The sequence below is a fragment of the Cydia fagiglandana genome, chromosome 25 (assembly GCF_963556715.1).
Source record: "Cydia fagiglandana chromosome 25, ilCydFagi1.1, whole genome shotgun sequence".
Taxonomy (NCBI): domain Eukaryota; kingdom Metazoa; phylum Arthropoda; class Insecta; order Lepidoptera; family Tortricidae; genus Cydia; species Cydia fagiglandana.
This window is the reverse complement of record NC_085956.1, coordinates 10,710,448-10,734,841: the sequence shown is the minus strand read 5'-3', so window position 1 is coordinate 10,734,841 and position 24,394 is coordinate 10,710,448. Positions and strand designations below refer to the sequence as shown.

The window sequence follows — 24,394 nt, the reverse complement described above, 5'->3', positions numbered from 1 at the left end:
ATAGCATCTTACATCTGGCCTAATAAATTGGCAAAACGGCAATCAATTTGGCTTTTGGGGCCGATGCCCCATACAAACACGGCTAGACCCTTACAACAATGTTCCGTGGTCGTCAATTTCATGAAGTCTGTCCCTCTTGCCTTCCAACGGGCCTTGCAACAGGCACACATGCGTCATTTTTGCGTCCTGCTGTAGCTTGTGAATGTAAATGTGTTTTCTGATACTTACTACTTACTTATTTATTTATTTTAAACTTTATTGCACGGTAAAAAATATACAGTGACAAAAGGCGGACTTAATGCTACACGGCATTCTCTACCAGTCAACCTTTAGGCCAAACAGAGAAGCATAGTTGGTGCGGGTTACTTACTTTGTTGGCGCGGTGACCCAAAATGAGTCTTGGCCTCCAACACAAGAGCACGCCACTTTGCTCGGTCCAGAGCGGTATCCCGCCAGCTTTCGCCGACGCCGAGCTCACGGAGATCTGCCTCCACTCTATCTGCCCAATTTAGGACGACCAACAGGACGGCGCCCAGTCGGTCGACCCAAGTAGGCCTTTTTGGCTGCCCGATCTTCACCCATCCTTTCGAGATGGCCAAGCCAGCGCAGACGATGCGCTTTGGTCTCACCTATTATGTTCGGCACGGCTATCAGTTTTCTGATGTAGTTTTTAACGTGTGTTGTTTGCAGGTGGCCCAGAACGGGCTGGAGACGATCGCGGCGCTCGCCGAGCGGCTCGGCTCGGACTTCTCCTGCTACGTGCCCTCGGTACTGCCGCATATCATCGACAGGTAACATTACACTTTCATAAGTTTTTGGAAAAAAAATCATTTTTGGTACAAGCTTTTATCGCTGACTGTACTTTTCTTACGACAGACAACTAATACTCGAGACACACAGAGAAAAGTACAACAAAAATACACTTAGAATTACAAAAATAAACTTAATACAAGGAGAGTTAACTAATAGGAACAAACTGACTTTTGCAATTTCTATTAGTACTTGCAATTTCTATTATCTGTTTGTTGAAATTGTATTTGGGATTACTGAGCTGTTTGTAGAAATAAATAAACTTTACAGAAATAGTGAAACGTCCATAATTATTACTAAAACTTCATTTTTTCCCCCAGTACAGAACTGTTTTTAATTCCTGGTGATGATTTTTCTCTCATTGCAATTCTAAAAACCCCTAACACAATTAGGTTTCGTTGTTTCACTGAGAGTTCCAATGGCCACCTCCGGTCTCCATCATCAGATCAGCTCGATGACACCATAATATTGCATTGTCACCCGACTTACGTGTGTGTGCAAAATTTCAACTCAATCGGAAACCGGGAAGTGGAAAAAAAAATTGCAAGATTTGATTACAGACAGACGACAGACAACGGTCAGGTGAAAGTAAATAAAAGCTTGTAAGGCCCACTTGCACCATTCTACTAACCCGAGGTTAACGGGTCACGCCTGGAGTTACCATGGTTACCAGTACAATTTGACACTAAGTTAGCGGTTTAACCGCTTAACCCCGGGTTATTGGGATGGTGCAACTGGGCCTAATAAAGGTAAGGGTTTACAAAGGAAAGCCAATTATATCACTACATCTTATAAAACAAACTCCGCCGCAAACCGCCGCGTCTGCCTGTTTGTGTGTTTGTATGTTCGCGATAAACTCAAAACGCTCCTGAACGGATTCATGCGGTTTTCACCTATCAATCGAGTGATTCTTGAGCGTGCGAAGACGGAGCTGGTCGCTAGTAAGGTATGCAAAATAGGCACAATGGTTGTCGATTTGCGGAAAATGCCCAGAAGCACTAACCCCAAACTCCGCAAGCAAGGTCGCGGGTTCAAACCCCGGCTCGTACCAATGAGTTTTTCGGAACTTATGTACGAAATATCGTTTGATATTTACCAGTCGCTTTTCGGTGAAGGAAAACATCGTGAGGAAACCGGACTAATCGCAATAAGGCCTAGTTTACCCTCTGGGTTGGAAGGTCAGACGGCAGTCGCTTTCGTAAAAACTAGTGCCTACGTCAAATCATGGGATTAGTTGTCAAGCAGACCCCAGGCTCTCATGAGCCGTGGCGAAATGCCGGGATAACGCGAGGAAGAAGAAGCCCAGAAGCACTAACCTAACACTAACTAGTACGGTTTACGAATTTCCAGCGTCGCATTGATGTTACTGTCATGTCCACTTAGAATGCAACCTTTAAAGATGACATCATTAGTAGAGGCCTAGTTAGCGGCCCGTCGGAGCGTTACATCACAATGGGTTTAGGGATATACCTATGTCTTATCTTTGTTTATATTCAAGTAGCATACGGATAAAGGTGAGCCATTTTTAATGCTCTTCTCTTTCGAGATACTGGAATGAGGCCGTTATGAATTCGATAATTTAACGATGGGAATTAAAATCTACGTTAAACTTCTCATTTTCTAATGTTCTTTTCGAATTTTGCAAATGTTATTTACGAGGTTATATGTTTTTTGCTACCACACAATTGCATTTTTAGGGTTCCGTACCTCCGAAAGAAAAAAACGGAACCCTTATAGGATCACTCGTGCGTCCGTCTGTCTGCCCGACCATACCCACCCCCCTTTTCTCTCCGAAACTGCTGGGTCTTCTTACTACTTGGGAAAAATTGTTCTTTACCTATAGATGACACGAAAATCTATTAGAAATGTGTAGTCAAGCGTGAGTCAGATTTAATTACTTAGTACTACGGGTTTTTTAAAGACATTTCATTCACGTTCCACATAAAAAAATAAATTGTTTAAAATTGGGTAATGTACGGAACCCTTGGAACGCGAGTCCGTCTCGCACTTGACCGGTTTTTTAAACAAGAACGCCACGCCGCACGCTCCGCTGGAGTTTGCATACTTATTCTGATATTAATATCTTAAATACTGATTAAACTTTGTTCTCCAGGCTGGCAGACACAAAGGAAGGGGTCCGCCACATGGCGCGAGTCTGTATAGCGGCGCTAGGGGAGAGTCGCGCCGCCCCGCCCCGCGCGCTCCTAGCGCGCCTCATCCCCGCGACGCAACACAAGGCGCCGCACACCAGGGAGGAGGCTGTTAGGACCATACAGACACTACTAGACACGTAAGTATTGGCCCCACACCCTCTTAGTAACTAGTCTGTGTAGCTGCGCTAGGGGAGAGTCGCGCCGCCCCGCCCCGCGCTCTCCTAGCGCGCCTCATCCCCGCGACGCAACACAAGGCGCCACACACGAGGGAAGAGGCTGTTAGGACCATACAGACACTACTAGACACGTAAGTATTGGCCCCACACCCTCTTAGTAACTAGTCTGTGTAGCTGCGCTAGGGGAGAGTCGCGCCGCCCCGCCACGCGCGCTCCTAGCGCGCCTCATCCCCGCGACGCAACACAAGGCGCCACACACGAGGGAAGAGGCTGTTAGGACCATACAGACACTACTAGACACGTAAGTATTGGCCCCACACCCTCTTAGTAACTAGTCTGTATAGCGGCGCTAGGGGAGAGTCGCGCCGCCCCGCCCCGCGCGCTCCTAGCGCGCCTCATCCCCGCGACGCAACACAAGGCGCCGCACACCAGGGAGGAGGCTGTTAGGACCATACAGACACTACTAGACACGTAAGTATTGGCCCCACACCCTCTTAGTAACTAGTCTGTATAGCGGCGCTAGGGGAGAGTCGCGCCGCCCCGCCCCGCGCGCTCCTAGCGCGCCTCATCCCCGCGACGCAACACAAGGCGCCGCACACGAGGGAAGAGGCTGTTAGGACCATACAGACACTACTAGACACGTAAGTATTGGCCCCACACCCTCTCAGGTAACTAGTCTGTATAGCGGCGCTAGGGGAGAGTCGCGCCGCCCCGCCACGCGCGCTCCTAGCCCGCCTCATCCCCGCGACGCAACACAAGGCGCCACACACCAGGGAAGAGGCTGTTAGGACCATACAGACACTACTAGACACGTAAGTATTGGCCCCACACCCTCTCAGGTAACTAGTCTGTATAGCGGCGCTAGGGGAGAGTCGCGCCGCCCCGCCCCGCGCTCTCCTAGCCCGCCTCATCCCCGCGACGCAACACAAGGCGCCACACACCAGGGAAGAGGCTGTTAGGACCATACAGACACTACTAGACACGTAAGTATTGGCCCCACACCCTCTCAGGTAACTAGTCTGTATAGCTGCGCTAGGGGAGAGTCGCGCCGCCCCGCCACGCGCGCTCCTAGCCCGCCTCATCCCCGCGACGCAACACAAGGCGCCACACACCAGGGAAGAGGCTGTTAGGACCATACAGACACTACTAGACACGTAAATATTGGCCCCAAACCTTTTTAGCTAAGATGCATTCAGAACAATTGAAGCTATGCTAAACGGTAGAAGGTGACGATTGTGGCGGTTTCTGAATCTAACCTATGGTTTGCACACCATGAGGAATGTAACGTGTGCTATGATTGATAATCAGTGTCGTCCAGTACAGTCTATGAGTTGGATATTTTATTGAATGCACTCATCCACGATTTTATGGATCCAATTTGTTCTCTCTAGTATGATACGCCCACTATTCCCGACATATATGTGCTCTTAATGGGCGCGCGATTTATGTCAAGATTGTTAAAGGTGCAAGTCAAAAAGACTTCGTCGGCAGTGTAAATAGTATTTTATCTATTTCAGGCACGGAGCGCAAGAACTGCAGCTCCGAGCGGCCGTACCGAACCTCGCCGGGCTTTTGGGTGACCCCAGCAGTCCAGTGAGGGATGCCGCCATGCAACTACTAGTGGACATGTACAGACATGTTGGTGAGTGCTCCTATAATTGATTTTTGAAATGTTAATATACAAAATTGGGAAGAATAAACTGACAGCCGGAAGGGGAAGGCCGAGGATAAGCTACATAACACAAATAAAAGAAAAGGTAGCTGTAATGTCGTATAAGGAAATCAAGGAGGCGGCCCTGGATAGAGTCAAATGGAGAGAGCTACACCGACAAGAGTCCAACTCTTAAATTTACGACGACGAAACTGACAGCACTTGGACAGAAATGGGTTAAAAAGCTTGATAAACAAACCCGGCAAAAGTATGCTCTGTGAGATATTCTAATAATATTTTAAAAACGTTAAAGTACGACGAATATAATCGAAATAGGAAGAGGACGCAATTTTAAACTTTTTACTTACCGCGTGGCGATAATCTGAGCAATTTTACGATTTTACTCACTTTTTCTCTTTCTTCTGTCTAGGGTGTTTTAGGGTTCCGTACCCAAAGGGTAAAAACGGGGCCTTTTACTAAGACTCCGTCTGTATATCTGTCATCAGGCTGTATTTCTCAGCTAGGCAGTTGATTTTTGACTAAAAAGTACGGAACTCTCGGTGGGCCTGTCCGACTCGCACTTGTCCGGTTTTTCTACTGACAAAGTGGGTTTGCCAGAGTATAAATGCATTATTCTACTGTTCGTAGGTGAAAGACTGAGAGCCGACCTGAAGAAGAAGGAACTGGTGCCAGCGCAGAAGCTGGCTCTGCTGGAACAGAAGTTCGACGAGGTCCGGGAGGCGGGCCTATTACTGCCCACTGGTAAATAGAGTATCCTTTCATTCTCGTGAGGTTGTCGTGAGCCGGTTCGATAATTATTACAACCTTTTTACTAACTTGCGATGTACCTAATAGCCAAAAACTTATAGGGCCAGTTGCACTGACCACATTTGACAGACTGACCGACATCACTCAACAGAGAACTATGAAAATTTCCATATAATAAAATTTAGCGAACGTTTTAACGGTGACAGGCGGTTTGGTGCAACCGACTTAGGGCCAGTTGCACCAACCACATTTGACAGACTGATAAACGTCGGCCGGCGCGCCTCGGCCCTTTACTATGAAACTTTCCATACATATAAATTTAGCGAACACTTTAACGATACGAACAGTTTGGTGCAACCGACTTAGGGCCAGTTGCACCAACCACAATTAACAGACTGATCAAGGTCAAGTAGCAGAGAACTATGAAACTTTCCATACAACAAAGTTTTGCGAACGCTAAAACGGTGACAAACAGTTTGGTGCAACCGACTTATAGAATGTTGTGTCGTAGCGAACGCGGGCGTGGACGAGGCGGACTACGTGTCGCGCACCACGGCGCGCCGCCACTACGCCTCCGCGCGCGCCCGCGACGACCACTCCGGCGCCTCCACGCCGGGTCAGTGCCACGCTACTTCACATTACGTCTGCCTACAGGCTGGCCTAGTATTTTTATTCAAACAAGCAATACATGTAATATAATAAAAAAAAATTAAAAAACAGGCTGGCTAAAAAAAATGTACATATCATTCATGTCTTCAAAATATTGACTTCTTGGACTCATTAGCCAACTTGTAGATGAGCGTTTTCTAAAAAAATTTACATTTTATTAATGTCTTCAAAATATTCTTGGGCTCATATTACTCAGAATCATTTGTACATTCACGCTCAGTGCCGGATTTACCACTAGGCTGAGTAGGCTGAAGCCTAGGGCGGCAGATTTTAGGGGGCGGCAAATTTGGGTAAAAAAAAATATTTTATGTGCTGTTCAGATAGGGTAGACCAAAATTTATTTGTAAAATTTAAATAACAAGCATAATTTGTCGATTTTGCTGCCCTCTGTCATGTCAAGACCTTTTTGAAGTACGAAACCCTAAACATGTACCTACCATTTTCTCGAAAAAATTTCGCTCTCGCTACGCTCGCGTTTTCATTTCAGTACCTACATTATTTGTGACCCATCTATCTACATTGTAAAGGGATGGTCGACGATTCTTGTATCTTCGTGGTATTATGGGTTCCGATTTTTTCCTTTTGATGTACGGAACCTAGATACCTACTATTTTCTCGAAAAAATTTCGCGCTCGCTACGCTCGCGTTTTCGTTTAACTAACTACATTTTATTGTGACCCATCTGACCATATCATTGAATGATAGCACAGAATCTAGTAGAACGCCAGCGGTAATGTCCACGCTATCGGAGCAGCTTCCGTCTACTATACGGCTCATATGCGTCTACCGGATAAAAAGCTAGCGATCCATTTTTATAGCATAGTCTTTCGAGCAGACTCAATGCCAGACCCGACCGAACTCCTTAGCTATATCCAGCCTGACTGCCAATGTCTCACCTTGATTCTCAATAGCCAAAACCCAGCGGTACCCACCGGTCACCGATCAGATCAGGCAAATATAAAGAGGTTGTATCGTCATTGAGTGACAAAAACTGCCCATATAAATCTGTATCTAGAATGTGAAATTTGTGACGTCACCTTATATGCATTTTAATATGGCTATGGTGTGTTGTACTATAAAAAAACGCCTCTGATAGGAAAGTACTTTAAAAAACCTATAAGCGAGGCAGATAGGGGCGGCAAAATCGGCATAGCCTACGGGCGGCAAATGTTTAAATCCGGCACTGTTCACGCTTCATACATGAAAAAATATGTCCCGAGATTTCCTTTTCAGATCGTCACATTTTTGTATAAAAAAATATTTTTTTATACCACATCGGTGGCAAACAAGCATACGGCCCGCCTGGTGGTAAGCAGTCACCGTAGCCTATGAACTTTTATTTATATGAACGTGACAAAAATATTTTATCATACAAAATTTTGGGACAAATTTTTTCATGTACGAGGCGTGAATATACAAATAATTCAGAGTAATATGAACCCAAAAATATTTTAAAAACATTAATAAAATGTACATTTTTTTTTTTGGAAAACGCTCATCTACAAGTTGGCTAAAAAATAACCACGTTCCCGTTGCCAGGGAGGTTTCGAGATTATACTGAGCAACTTTTACTATGAAATCAACCCCAAAATCGAAAAAAATAAAATTACCTTCCCATAGAAAATGGAACACACAAAATGTATGAAGTCAGCCAAATTTTTTTCGCGATTTCAGGATTAGTCCCATAGTAAAAGTTGCTCAGTATAATCCCAAAACCTCCCTAGCAACGGAAATGTAGTTATTTTTTAGCCACCGTGTATAATTTCATTCAATCGATACCGAGTGTGACCTATATCAGGAGCAAAAAAAATATAGAAATGCTACAATTGCTACCATCACTTTAGTATGCTATCATTGTTACACTTATAATTCTGATCCGAACATGTCATAACAATTGACAACATTTCAATGCTCTCTGTTAAACAATTTTTTTTATATTATAGGGTACATCGCCAATTATTAGCCAGTTTTCAATTACTGGCCACCTATACTAAAATGAATTCTGTGTATAGGTGAATAGAACTCATTTTTGTAAGAGGCGGCCAGTTATTGAACGAGTGGGTTGTGGATAAATTTCAGTTACTGGCCATTTTCCTTATACTGAAAATGAGTTTTATTTATCTGTAAATAGAATTCATTTTTGGAATAGGTGGCCAGTAATTGAAAACTGGCTAATAATTGGATTTTCGTACCTTATATACTAAAATGAACTTTGTTCACCTATAAATAGAAATCAAATTAAGTGGCCAGTAATTGGGGGGTGGCTAGTAATTGGCGATGTACCTTGACTGAAAGAAATGTTGTTAATTCAAAATCCATTCAACTTTAATTTCTAAACCTTAATTTTAACTTTACTCCAAGCTGGTCTAACGCATAACCTCTCTTTTCCTAACATGTTCACCGCGGGGCCACACCGTTTAACCGACTGCGACTACATCATCTTCTTCCTTGGGACTACATCATCTTACTTATATATTAACTTATCATCTACTCTACTTATATACATATCTATTACACAATGTTTGCATTGCATTTTTATGAAATTCGTGATAATACCTTTAAAAACTCATCACGGTGAATTTTATATCAAAATTACGATTTATTCCTCTTTCATATAAATTTATATATTGTTTATTATTTTTATATACATATCTATTTTATAATATTTTTTATCTTTTTATCTGAAAAATTTCCATACAACATCAAAAATCTTATAACACTTGCTTTTTCTTTCAAATGTCATTTTAAAAAATTCAAAATTTTCCTTGCAAAATACATAATTCTCACCATTTCTGGTCACGATAAATCTTTTATCTGTATAATTTAATATCATATACATTTCTATTCATATACATTCATCATATATCATATGTATTGGCATATGTAGCGTGTGAAGTACCAAAGAGGACAGTCGCTGGATTGTATAGTCTGCCGTCGGCGAGTAGGAAGCCGCCGCCGCCAACCAAACTCAATAGTGCAACTAGCGGTAAGTACTTACATCATCATCATCATCTCAGCCTATATACGTCCCACTGCTGGGCACAGGCCTCCTCTCGAGCGCGAGAGGGCTTGGGCTATAGTCCCCACGCTAGCCCAATGCGGATTGGGGACTTCACATACAACTTTGAATTTCTTCGCAGATGTATGCAGGTTTCCTCACGATGTTTTCCTTCACCGAAAAGCGACTGGTTAATATCAAATGATATTTCGTACATAAGTTCCTAAAAACTCATTGGTACGAGCCGGGGTTTGAACCCGCGACCTCCGGATTGTAAGTCGCACGCTCTTACCGCTAGGCCACCAACGCGCGTTAAGTACTTACATAACTGAAAATAAACCATACTGGAGAGTCGTTAAAAGTTTTCTTTTTTATGCCTTAAGACGAAACAGGAGCTGAGTTTTAAATATTTTAGGTAAATATACCCGTCTCGCTATCGGAAGCGGCTCCTAAAACTAGTGCGATAAGGACAAGGCGAAAAATCCTGCGTAAAAATCTCAAAAATCGAGGTTTTGTACTCGACTGTTTCCTCCTCCAAAACTTAACCAATGGTAACCAAATTTGGAAATCTAAATGATTATGAAATTATCTGTGTCTGTGTCAATGAGGCCATTTTAGCCATTTTTGAAGTGCTCTGGCGCCTTAAAAAACAAAGATATCAAAAAAAGCAAAACGGTCCGACACAGATATTGACAATATTAATCTGTGTTGAAAAAAATCATTGCTCTAGCATCAAAACCCACGGAGGAAACAGACGAGTATGTTTGTATGGAGAAATGACCACTCCTGTTGGCTCTTAATTACTTATATTAATGAAACTGCAATCATGCTGATAACATTATCATCTTCTTAGCGTCACAAAAGAGATAGGTACAGAAATCAATCTACATACAAAGCGCGCTCGAGCAACGCACACATAGACACTGCTCACGGACACGATATCTCGGACCAGTTGGGACCAGTGCGAGTGCGAGTGCCATCCGCTTGAGACACGCGTCTGTGAACTTTTTTGTGCAATAATGGAGAAACAAAACAAAAAGTTATTATAACTGTACAGTGGACGGTTGTTTAAATTCAACATTAACCGGTGAATTGTCGTTTTTTAAGCTACCAGTGGTTTCAGAGATAATGCGTATGCGAATTTATTACATTGTACATGAGAATGCGAATTTATTACACTTTCAAATATAATAATCGTGCATTTCGCCAATCTCGAAATCATCGCAAGATATTTTCTGTGGCAAATTTGTAATATAACAATGACATTAAAATACCAATACCTATTTGAGTTATATTAATGTTATTATTAATTTATATTTTCATTCTTCCCGTTTCATCCTCAACAATAAATCAAACAACATACGAGATACGATACGATGGATACGAGTGCCACTACCACGATAGTTTTTTGTACATAAGTCATAGTTCGCAACAATCGCAACCCTAGAGCGACCGCCGACCGTAGGTATGAAAAGTAAAGTACATACATGTGATTGACTTCTGTACTTATCTGTTTTGTGTTAGCGTTGTCCCAGCTTTTTGTCACAACTCATTTAGGTTCATTTTACAACCTAAACTGCAAAACGTAATTCAAGACCAAAAAAAGTAAGAAATGTTGCCACTTTTTTACTAGCGCGTCTTGTATTTATGTAAAAATAAGTAAATAAAAGTACTTTTTTAAATCGTAGGAGTAAAATTACTAATATATAAATTATCTTAGCGTGATTATTTATTGAAACGAATTTACTATTATACAAACGAATTATTGCAGTGGCAACATTTGCTTATTTTTTTTGGTCTTGAATTACGTTTTGCAGTATAATATTAAAATTTTATGAACATAACACTACATAATTTTTATAAACATTACTTTTTAAGAATGGAACTTAACTATCATTGCCATTTGTCCTTCCAACTCTGAGGGTAAACTAGGTCGTATTGGGATTAACCCTAATTTCACGCGTTGTGTTTTTTTATTAAAAACTGTCAGACATATCAAATTTTATTTTAAGTGACTCATTCACGACTGCTTTGGGCAGTCCGACATAATCTAATGAGTGAGAAAGAGATCGCCTTATGTGATTCATGCGTTAGAGAGGGGTGGCATTAATCGTTGTCAAATATCGTTTTTTTAGACAGTGAGAATTTTGTATCCTTTATCGATTGTGTCGTTTTAAAAGTCACTATAAACTCCTCGTGTATAGAATTATTTCTAGTTTTAACCTCTAGCCGCCCATACGTCAAACCTTGCCAAGCAAAAATAATTTTTATTTTATCAACACAAAGTTTAAATTAGAATGGAACAGGAGACCTTTTTATAGGTCTCTGGGCGGCTAGGGGATAAATAATACTGCACCTGTTATGCCATGCGTCACTTTCACACTTACATGTTTGTTAGAAAATGACAGGCATAGTGACAAACGATACCATCATAACCCTACTGTGTGTACTGTACTAACCCTGTGTTGTACTGTGTAAAAATGTAAAAACGATTTGGTTCCAGTGTCATCGGGCACTAGTGGGCTGGGGTCGGGCGGCGAGGCCGGCGCGGTGTCGCTGGAGGCCTTCGAGGCCGCCATGGCCGCCACCGCGCCCGCCGCCATCTACGGCGCCCGCGGCCTCGACGACCTCTGCCGCCACGCCGCCGCGCTGCTCGGCGACAAGGCCGCCGAGTGGGAGAGGAGAGTCGACGCTGTAAGTCACACCCCCCATAACTAACTCTATGCTGACAAAGAGAAAGGACCCCGCGGCGCACATAAGAATAAAGTGGTTTCAGTTAAATCTCACGAAATTTTAGTATGATTTTAATTTGGCTCTCCTGATTATTTTTTTGTATGGGCACAACTCTCTCGGAAGCATACTTTCAGAAATAATCAATGTTATTGTTTTATATGTGTGTCAATATGAACAGAGTAACCTAGACCTACGCGCATACGCATAAAATTCATTTCAGTTTTGACACTTCGGTGGTGTGGCGTCCGGGTGACAGCTTTTGTGTTTGACGCGGCGTCGAAAAGGTGTAACTGTATTTTTTATTCCAGCTAAAGAAAATCCGGTCCCTGCTGACAGCGAACGCGCACGCGCAGTACCCGACGGAGTTCGCGGCGCACCTGAAGGAGCTCTCCGTGCCTTTCCTAGTCGTCATCAAGGACCTCCGGAGTCAGGTATACTACAATATCCTGTACAATACACGGTGTAACATGAGGAAACCGAATAATTTTAACGACGCATTTCTGAGGTCAAAAGAAGTAAAAAATGTAATATGAGTTTAGGTCAATTTCGCCAAAAAAAATATTTTTTTTTTGTTTTGTTTTTTCAATTTTTTGAATGTATTTGTACATAAAAAATAAATGTTATTGGTAAACTTGTCACTTAAAATTGATTTTTACATTTTTTTTTCGTAGAACCTACTTTTTGCAAAGTGTAACTTGTCATTTTTTGACATCTATCAATAAGGATATTTAGACTACGTTCCATAGCAGCAACATCACCATCAAAAAGGCCTTTAACGCTAAGTAACAATAAAAACATGTTTTTTTTTAATTAATAATATCTCTGTAACTAGGCGAATTTCAGAAAAGTTTATAGGACATTTTTGTCTCTAAATATGATCAGGAATACGCTGTTAAAATTATTCGGTTTACTCATGTTACACCGTGTATATTTCATGTAGCTACCGCTGGCGCTAGTTATGCGCGCTTAATGCCGCGCCACGGTATGACCCGACCGGATAGTACAAGTTCGATCGGTTCTCATTGTCATGTATTCACTTATGTCGTCATGTTGTATCTCTTTTTTGTATTAGCTGTGTAAAATGTTTGTAATCTATTTTTTGGTTTATTTTATGTTTCTTTATTTTAGTTTTTGTCTGTTACCTTCCGTGAATATTTCTCACTTGATGGTCTCATCGGAAGATCAGCGCTGGAAGTCGCCAGCAACATGCTGAGATGGGACCATTTCGTGACACTTTATTTTTCACTGTTTTTTCTTATGTATGTCTGTTGTCTGTGTGTTTACGAATAAAAACCTATTCTATTCTATTCTAATATCCTGTGATCTGTAGGCCTCGTAATATCTTAATCGAGATTTTTGAAGTGACAACTTTAGCAGCGCTGTGCCCTTTTTGTGATGAGGAAAAAATGTTAAACTAGCGACAGCGTAAGACGTAAGACGCTTCGTAAGACGGACACGTGACCTGATCGAATAACTGGTACAATGTCATTGAGTTTTCACTTCTGCCGGCACTCCCGGAGTGCAACCCGTTGTTTGTTTTACAGTACATATGGGGCCTTTAGTGCGATATTTAATTAGCAACTATGTCAAAAATTTAAAGGGCCATAATTATCTATTGTAAAACGCTAGACAATACACGTACAGAAAATTAATTCACAACTCGTGTCGATTTAAAACGCTCCCTTCGGTCGTATTTAAATTTATCGCCACTCGTTGCGAATGTCCTCTTTTCCCCACTTGTATCGTAAATAATAGGGATGTACCGACTAATCGCCGACTAGTCGGGAAAGCCGACTATCCGGCCTCATTTGTAGTCGGTGATTAGTCGGCGACTAGTCGCCAAAACTGGCCGATTAGTCGGCACTTTAAAAGTGACAGAAAAACGGGGCAAAAAGAAATAAACAGCAAAAATTTACCATAAGCTTTTCATCTATTTTACCCAAATTCATATTTAGGGTGCTTACGAAAACTTTTGTTCGAATTATTGACCGCTTGGTTCGCTATCTTGTCCGATAGTCCGGTCGTCGTATGAAAATAGGTTTAGGATTTATTTATTTATTTTATTTTACAGCATTACTATTTATAATATGACGAATAGCGCGACGAAAGCGGTACAACGGTTGTTTTTTAAGTGCATCTGAACCGAACTTAGACAAAACTAATGATCCGGCCGACTAGTCGGCCCACTAATCGGTCATCCTAGCGCCGATTAGTCGGCTAGTCGGCCAAATCAATAGTCGGTACATCACTAGTAAATAACTATTTTCTTTCACAGGTGGTCCGGGAAGCGTGTATCACCATCGCGCACATGGCCAAAGTGCTCAAAAACAAGCTCGAACAGTTCAGTCTGTACATACTTCAGGAGCTCATCAACCTCATACAGAATGCCGCCAAGGTAATGTTATCCGAATTCCTGAACTGTCTGTTACTAGGGTTCCGTACCCAAGGGTAAAAACCAGACCCTATTACTAAAACTTCACTGTCCGTCTGTCTGTCACCAGGCACCTATTTCACCTACGTGACAGGTGCGACAATTGTAAAACATCACTGTTGCTGACGTCACAGGCATCCATGGGCTACGGTTGCCGCTTACCATCGGGCGGGCCGTATTCCTGTTTGCCACCATCATTGTATTTAAAAAAAAACTATTATATCGGAAAAAAACTGATATTTCTCTTGCTAACTTTATGACAATTATCACAAGAAACACGACAATTGTCACGAAATTCCGACATATAACTCATTTCCTGTCAAGATTCACCAACAATTCTACAAATATGTCGACTAGAAAAAATAATTCCTGTTTCACAACATAATTGTAATACATACAATTGTAGCAAACTGCCTGTCATGTTTGTAAGTATTTCTATAGAAAATATTTTATAAAATTGTAATATGTCACCTGTCGCTTGACAATTGTCGCTCGACATATGTCACTGACAATTGTAGCCATGGTGAAATTGGGGCCTGAATTGTCTGTTACTAGGGTTCCGTACCCAAGGGGACGGAAAACGTAAATAAGGGACCCCTATTACTAAGACTCCACTGTCCGTCTATCGGTCGGTCTGTCACCAGACTGTATTTCATGAACCTTGATAGCTAGACAGTTGAAACTTTCACAGATGGTGTATTTCTGTTGCCGCTATAACAACAAATACTAAAAAACCGGGCAAGTGCGAGTCGGACTCGCGCACGAAGGGTTCCGTACCATAATCCCAAAAAAAAAAAGCAAAAAGAAAACGGTCACCCATCCAAGTACTGACCACTCCCGACGTTGCTTAACTTTGGTCAAAAATCACGTTTGTTGTATGGGAGCCCCATTTAAATCTTTATTTTATTCTGTTTTTAGTATTTGTTGTTATAGCGGCAACAGAAATACATCATCTGTGAAAATTTCAACTGTCTAGCTATCACGGTTCGTGAGATACAGCCTGGTGACAGACGGACGGACGGACGGACGGACAGCGAAGTCTTAGTAATAGGGTCCCGTTTTACCCTTTGGGTACGGAACCCTAAAAAACAATGAACTTTTTCTATGAAATTATGTCATTTAAAATAACACTTGCACAGTCTGTACTATAAAATCGATACAAACTTAGTTTGTTCTAACTTTATAGTGCTATTTTTTATATCTTTGGCAAGTTTTTTGACAGTTTAGGTCGGGCTATGCCACGTCAATCAATGAACTGATTGACGCCAAATATGACTCAAATACGCAGAGAACTGTCAAACATACAAGCAAATTTTAACGAACTACGATGATGTTAAAATAAATAAAAATAAATAAAATAAAATCACTTTATTTCAGACACATGTCCATATAAAAATTATGCTAATCTTAATAGGGTACATCGCCAATTACTAGCCACCCCCCAATTACTGGCCACTTAATTTGATTTCTATTTATAGGTGAACAAAGTTCATTTTAGTATATAAGGTACGAAAATCCAATTATTAGCCAGTTTTCAATTACTGGCCACCTATTCCAAAAATGAATTCTATTTACAGATAAATAAAACTCATTTTCAGTATAAGGAAAATGGCCAGTAACTGAAATTTATCCACAACTCACTCGTTCAATAACTGGCCGCCTCTTACAAAAATGAGTTCTATTCACCTATACACAGAATTCATTTTAGTATAGGTGGCCAGTAATTGAAAACTGGCTAATAATTGGCGATGTACCCTATAAACTAAAAACTTAAACTAAGAGTTGCTTCAGTCGCCACATGACTAGTCTTATTATTTTATATATATTTTATAAAATATTTTATATTAATTTTACAATATATGTACTCTAGGTACTGTCACTTTTTGTTCTCGCTGTGGTGAACGGATGACCAGTATCGTTAACAGACGCTTATTGGTACGGTCGAAAGTACCTATTAATTAATAACCCATTTCGTACCAATCTACATGAAAGTTGCTAGATACCTCATACTATTGCCACTGACAAGGTACAAAATATGGGTCATAAATTAATACTTTTGACTGTACATATACAGGGTGTCCCAGAATTCGACGTCAAGCCGTAAACGGATGATATACCAAGTCATAACAATTTCATAAAAATACAAAAAAAAATCCAACTCATGTTCTTTAAAAATTATGGTCACTTTAAAAATTCACTAAAAAATCCACACCCTGTAATTATTCAAGATTACACAATAATAAAAAAATTAGAATAAATTATGGAATTTGTAGTAACAAGAGTTTAAGAACTATTACAGGGTGTGGATTTTTTAGTGAATTTTTAAAGTGAACATAATTTTTAAAGAACATGAGTTGGATTTTTTTTTGTATTTTTATGATAACTGTTATGACTTGGTCTATCATCCGTTTACGGCTTGACGTCGAATTCTGGGACAGCCTGTATGTATTCACTCACTCAGTATTTTATTTCTATTTTATTAACAGGTGGTATCATCAGCGGGCACGGTATGTGTGCGATACATCGTCACATACGTGCACTGCCCGCGTCTGGTGCCTGTCATCGCCACCAACCTGACTACCAACAAGTCCAAAGAGATCCGCTCTACTTTAAGGTAACACCATACACAATAAATAAATATTATAGGACATTTTTTACACAAATTGACTAAGCCCCACGGTAAGCTCAAGAAGGCTTGTGTTGTGGGTACTCAGACAACGGTATATATAATATATAAATACTTAAATACATAGAAAACAACCATGACCCAGGAACAAATATCTGGATCATCATACAAATAAATGCCCTTACCAGGATTCGAACCCGGGACCATCGGCTTCATAGGCAGGGTCACTACCCACTAGGCCAGACCGGTCGTCATATAAAATACAATCCTTTGTTAACTTAACCTCCTAAGGCCCAAGGTCCTGCCTATAGTACTTCTTCAGTTCGCTGAAATTTAAATCATATTAAATTGGAAAAGACTCGCTTTTGCTTTGTTTCGTTCAATTTTCAAACAACGCAATATCTACTCTATTTGCTACACTTTAGGTTCAAATTACATTGGTAATTTTGGACTTTTAATTTGTATGGATGGGCCTTGGGAGTATATAAAAACTTAAAATGCGCGTTTTTCCATTGATAAGACCTAGCTAGATCGATTTATCGCCTCCGAAATCCCCCATATAGCAAATTTTATGGAAATCGCTAGTCCGAGATCCCGCGACGAGATTTGCTCGTTTAAAGTTTTTTCAAATTTGGATTGTAAAATGTTGCCAATTTCTTGTTACAGTGAAATTTTAGTGCTAATGCTGGAAAAATGGTCTCAACCAGCCATCGAGAAACAACTGCCAGTAGTAAGGGACGCAATCCGCCGCGCCTGTATAGACGCGGACAGCACCGCCAGGACTTATGGACGCAGGTACACTCTTCACTTCTTCAACCTAGCGTTTTTGATGACCTGGTAAAGGTCGCGGGAGTAAGCTGGATCTAGTAGACTAAGTACAGAAGACTCACTCTCTAACAAAACGTGTCTGTAACGATCAGCACAGATATGGCCGCCAGGTGGCGACAGCGCCACGCGCGGCTTATGGCTTTCCCCAAAATTGGTGTGGAACGGATGTACTTTTAGCTACCTGTAGCAAAGCGACGAAATCGCGGAGTGAGACACGCCTGGCTGGATGCGGGTGGCGCAAGACCAGTCATTGTGGCACTCTTTGGGGGAGGCCTATGTCCAGCAGTGGACGTCCTCTGGCTGATATGATGATGATGAAACATGAGGCTCTTGTACTGCCCCCTAAAGTCATGCTCATATCAATTTGTTTTTCAGAGCGTACTGGGCGTACAAGCGAGCGTTCCCCGCCGACGCCGAGCAGCTGTTCGCCCGTCTGGACGCAGCCGCGCAGAAACAACTGGAGCGAGAGAGGAACGTCGGCAGCGTCGACAGTCTGCAGCACGTCGGCACCGGTCAGTACCCTATTATCGACATGACACCAATGGTTGACACCATCAAGTACAAGCGAGCGTTCCCCGCCGACGCCGAGCAGCTGTTCGCCCGTCTGGACGCGGCGGCGCAGAAACAACTGGAGCGAGAGAGGAACGTCGGCAGCGTCGACAGTCTGCAGCACGTCGGCACCGGTCAGTACCCCGTTGTCGACATGACACCAATGATTGACACCATCAAATGTCAAAATCTCCAAGCGTAACCAGCACCAGCGTTGTTTTTCCGGCACGAGAGTTGAATATTCGCTCTTTTCGTATTAAAAGCGGTAAGGTCAACCGGGGTAAATGCTTCTCTTGTGGTAAATGCGTCTTTTGAAGATATCTTTCAAACCCAACATATTACAACTATTGTAGGCGTCTACACCAAAATTTCAGTGAGCACACTCCGAACAGGGAGGGTTGCAATAGTTCTAAAATCTTCCGTTTAGACGAAAAGTTTAAAAGACACATTTACCTCAAGAGACGCATTTACCCCGGTTGACCGAATGTTTTCTTTTTCTTGCACCGGTCCGTTCATTAATTATGAATTAGATAATAGATAATTTAGCCTATACACCGTGTTTTTATTAAATTCTGTTAACTTCGGGGTATGGTTAAGTACGTTTAAGAGAAATAAATGACATAGTTAATTTTCAAAAAAAAATTCTTTTGCATTTAAGTAAAAAAAAAATAAGTTTAAAAAGTAATTAAATGTAGCATTTAGCGTTGTTGTAAAACGGGCATTACATTTAACTCAACCAAACAATTGAAATCTGTGACATATCAATGTCATTTCGAACATCGATCGACCGAGATTGTGCTAAGTTTACTCGCAAATGTATGAACTCATTCTAAACACTAATCAATATGTAAACCGGCCCTAAGGCAAGTGCACACGCTTGTAGAGGCCTTATAGGAAAAAAATAAAATATTGATTATCTCCGAAATGGAGTTAATTAGAATATCGGTGTCTTTGAGAAAGTTACTTGATTTAAGCTCAGGAATGCACCCTTGAAATTAACGGAAAACAAAAAAAACACGGTGTATACGTCCCACTGAACAGAACAAAATAGAAGAACAGAGAGGCAGAGGAAGACCGAGACGTGCATACATTGACCAGGCCAAAGAGAAAATTAATGTAGTGACGTATCAGAAGCTCAAAGCAGTGGCAGAAAAAATAACGGAATGGCGATTACTCCACCGACAAGAGTTAGGCTCTTAGGAACAATGATGATGATGACGTCCCACTGCTGGGCACATGGAGAGGACTCCACCTCAATTATAAATTATGATATAAAATACACAGATACCTAGACCAAAGAGAATTTAAAATAGAGAGTCATGGTCATGGTAAGTTATGTAGCTACATTACTGCCACCTTTGGACAGAACATTAAAACTGTTAGAACGCCATTTCACTTTGATCATTATTCTTTCAATAATATGGGTTAGCTTGTTAAATATTAATATTAACGCCATCTACTCGAGAGTAGGCTGAAGGTTATGGCGCCATCGCTCGAAAAGATTGCACCATACCTTTGTGCAATAATAGGTGTATACACGGTGTAACATGAGTAAACCGAATAATTTTAACAGCGTATTCCTGATCATATTTAGAGACAAAAATGTCCTATAAACTTTTTTTTTTTAAAACGCCTAGTTTCAGAGATAATATTAATTTAAAAATAAACAAGTTTTAGTTGTTACATAATGTAAAAGGCCTCTTTGATGGTAATGTTGCTGCTATGGGACGTAGTCTAAATATCCTTATTGATAGATGTCAAAAAGTGACAAGTAACACTTTACAAAAAGAAGGTTTTACGAAAAAAAAATTAAAAATCAATTTTAAGTAACAAGTTTACCAATAACATTTACTTTTTATGTACAAATACATTAAAAAAAATTCAAAAAACAAAACAAAAAAAAATTTTTTTTTGGCGAAATTGACCTAAACTCATATTAAATTTTTTCCTTCTTTTGACCTCAGAAATGCGTGGTTAAAATTATTCGGTTTCCTCATGTTACACCGTGTATAGATGAGAGTTATATGATGATGATGATGATGGATTATATTTTTGTTACAGAGAGACGAACGATCACCAGCCCACGCAGTCCGTCTGTCAGCGTATCAGGTTTGTACCCGTAACCTGTTAGGACCCACCGTTTAACTTAGTCGTTTTCTTAGGTGACCTAACACATCACTGCCCTAGGAAGCGGCTGAGTTAAGCGGTAGATAGCTTGTAGTGTTATACATGGTTCATTATACAGGGTGTCCCAAAAATAGCTACTCGTAAATTGGCAGCTAGATTTTTGTAGATTTTTCTCGACATAAAATACTTGTAGTGCATATAATATACTATATAGTGATAATATATAATATACTATAAACGAAATTATCATTACAATTTAGAATCACCAAACAAAATAAAATATTGAAAAAGAAACTTTTTTATAATACTTTCTTTTTTATAAAGCTTTAAAATTCAAATTTGTTGTTCGATATACGTGAGAGTTCATATGAATATCAAGATTACATATATTATAGTTTAGTGTTTTTTTTTTTCAAAATTATTGTAACAGTATTCTGAGCCTGCACCAATTAGATTTAGCCCATGGTTGACTGGTAGAGAATGCATTCTGGCATTAAGTCCGCCATTTGTACTCTTCATTTAATGTGCAATAAAGTTTAAATAAATAAACTAACGATTATTCATTTAGTTTCACTAATAGATAGTTAATTACCTCTGAAGTAGCTAGGTAAATGGAAACAAAAACATAATATTGGTTTTAAATCTTTTCAGTATATCCAGTTGGACGGAAGAAATCTATCTAAAAAAAATTGTAAAAAACCCATTTTCCAAAATGCATCGAAAAGACGAAAAATCAAGAATCGAAAAAACTAGCCTTACTTCCTCTTACTTTTTTTAGTTATATTAACTAAGTCTTGTAAACTAATATTAATTCTGTTAATTAACTATTCTTAATGAAATAAAATGTTTAATTAAATATATTTTTGGGACACCCTGTAGTACAAAACGCATGTAAATGATTATTGACAATTTTCTTGTGACAACGAAATAGTGATTTAAATTGTGCAATTTAAAATATATAATTATTTAACATTTTGTATGATTTTTTTTATACATGCGTTTTAAAAATGCTTATGCACTTATGTACAATGATGTATTTGCGCTGGATTATAGACATTATAGTTATTAAATCCTCTATAATTCGTTTTTTTTTAGCATTAGAAAGAACTTGCAAGAAGGTAAGCGATCTTAACATGTCTTTTAATTGAAAAACGCTTTTTAAAAATCAAAAACGATTACTTATGAAAGCAGAAGAATGTAAATAATCGTATTAGATTCATAATTGTTACATATTTGCCGTAACTTATTTTTAAAATGTGTTTTTCAATTAAAATACACATCAAGATTGTTTACCTTATTTCTAATGCTAAAAAAACGAACTATAGTCGCCCAGAGGCCTTTAAAAAGGTATCGCATTCCATTATATATTGAATCTCTATTTTAACAAATCATAATTGGATTTGTCTTGGCAAGTTTTGATATCTGGGCGACTAGGACATATGTTATTTTTAGAAATATATAACACATATTTTTAAGTCAAGTACATTTGTACTTGTAACATTAAACTTTAATATGATATATGAAATTATAAATTAATGTTGTATGATTGCCTTATTTTATTTTTTAATCGTTTAAGAAGTGTCATTTTATGAAAATGATTGGTTGATATTGCTAACATAAAAGTAATATCGGCCAGCACCTTTTGACCTCCATTCGCGATTCAAAAACATCTTTCACACGCCAAAATCATTTTACATACAAAACATCTAGTTTTATTTTTCACTAATACCAGGCCCCAAATTCACCACGGTGACAGGTGCGACAATTGTAAAACATCACTGTTGCTGACGTCACAGGCATCCATGAGTTACGGTTACCGCTTACCATCGGGCGGGCCGTATTCCTGTTTGCCACCATCATTGTATTATTAAAAAACATTATTATATCAGAAAAAAACAGATATTTCTCTTGCTAAGTTTATGACAATTGTCACAAGAAACACGACAATTGTAACGAAATTCCGACATATAACTCATTTCCTGTCAAGATTCACCGACAATTTTACAAATATGTCGACTAGAAAAAATAATTCTCGTTTCACAACATAATTGTAATACATACAATTGTAGCAAAATGCCTGTCATGTTAGTAAGTATTTCTATAGAAAATATTTCATAAAATTGTAATATGTCACCTGTCGCTTGACAATTGTCGCTCGACATATGTCACTGACAATTGTAGCCGTGGTGAAATTGGGGCCAGACATAGTTACGTAAATTTTCATGTCAAATTTCACGTAATTTAAGCATGTCGTTTTAAAATGCGAGCGTAACTTCTATTGTATGGGAGCGGCGAGATCGTGTGTTTCTTAAAAGTACAACAAGTAACGGTAAAAATATGGGTGTAGACAACTTACTCAAAAATATGTCCCATAGTTCTTAATTCACTGACATAAGAGTTATGGGACATATTTTTGAAATGATTTGTACACCCATATTTTTACCGTTGACTGTACCAACTATAAGGGAGTCCGCTAGATGGCGCGTTTGCACGGAGCGGGTAAGCGGGTTAACGAGAAATAGTATGAGCGTTGCTAAGGGTGGTATTCCACCTATCCAGTGTCAGTGCGTCTCACCCTATCAAGCAAAATGATTTAGATTTATTTATTTCATAATATGAAATTACAATATAAATTATTTTACACTAATCTATACGAATTTATATTATGATCGCCAAGTAGGAAAATAACAATTGATTATAATTATACAAATGTCAAGCAATACACAATTTAAAAACCATTATAAGCAATCGATTAATTAACTAAATTATTAATGTGAGACGCAATACTCATTGGACAGGTGGCATAACACCCTAACTGGCGCGGACGCGTGTGTCGGATTTTACCGAATAGCACCCGCGTGCCTGCGCCCTCTCCGGACACCCTAAAGCACCTACGATACCCACCGAACGGGCGGAGTCAACGCGCATTTTACATTTGTACGGCCGCCAGCCGGTCGGCTGCTCGCGGATGCGACCGGCTCTTAACGGACGCTATCGCTTCTGCTATACATAATGTATAGGCACATTGAAAAAGCGGTCCGGCGCGGCCCGACTCCAGCCGGTCGGTGGAAATCGTACCATCGCCCACACTGTTAACTACATCTAGTCTAGTTAGGAGTGTAGCTGTTTGTACATAACTGTGTAGTTTATAGTTTGAATAATCTCAGGTGAATTTTTCGGGCTCGGACCCTAATCTGTTAAACAAAAGATATTGTTTCCTTTATGCAGTGGTTTCAATGCTTACTGCTAATAGCCCCGACGTAAGTAACGGGAACAAACCCATTTAAAAAGCAAATTTACCATTCTAATTATATGGTTCAAATTCTTGAATCAGCTCATTCGGAGATAACACGTTTTTGCTATCTCTAAAAACAAGACCACCCTAATTGTTCTCTGAACAAGCTGTTATATGAATTTGAACCTTAATACTATCACAATAGTTGCTTTTTAAACGACATGGTTGCTTTGGCACGTGGCTGTAGACCGCTCTTAAAAGAAACAAAGGCTTTTGTTTAACGGATTAGCACCCGAACTCGAAAAATTCACCTGAGATTATTCAAACTATACTGGGTTTTGGCAACACGACGTCATAATTGTAACTATTTGTTTTTCCACGCCGCTACGGACACGGTTTGTATAACTTAACATAATCAGCGTCAACCGAAAACTTAGTGTCGGGTATAAGCAGAACAAACTCGTTGAGGCGTCGGCGCGCGTCGCAGGAACGCCCGCCCGTGTCGCAGATACCCGTCGCCATGAGAGGTGAACTATAGGACTAGCTAGACTAATACTAGGTCGAGCCAACTAGTGGCCGTGTGGGCTGTTGTAATATAGACCTAGTGTCGGGTATAAGCAGAGCAAACTCCTTGCGACGT

The 24,394-nt window shown here is 40.1% G+C and overlaps 1 protein-coding gene across 1 annotated transcript in view; it reads left to right on the top strand.

The window, feature by feature from the left end:
* Positions 1-24,394, top strand: part of LOC134676856 (uncharacterized) — an 81,374-nt gene that overhangs the window by 17,872 nt on the left and 39,108 nt on the right. The window contains 15 exon segments of the mRNA XM_063535237.1: positions 691-791; positions 2,924-3,100; positions 3,153-3,241; positions 3,645-3,780; positions 4,657-4,781; positions 5,439-5,552; positions 6,070-6,174; positions 9,115-9,213; positions 11,729-11,919; positions 12,267-12,389; positions 14,234-14,353; positions 16,876-17,003; positions 17,682-17,810; positions 18,219-18,526; positions 20,454-20,501. Coding sequence (XP_063391307.1) covers positions 691-791; positions 2,924-3,100; positions 3,153-3,241; positions 3,645-3,780; positions 4,657-4,781; positions 5,439-5,552; positions 6,070-6,174; positions 9,115-9,213; positions 11,729-11,919; positions 12,267-12,389; positions 14,234-14,353; positions 16,876-17,003; positions 17,682-17,810; positions 18,219-18,526; positions 20,454-20,501 — 1,993 coding nt within the window.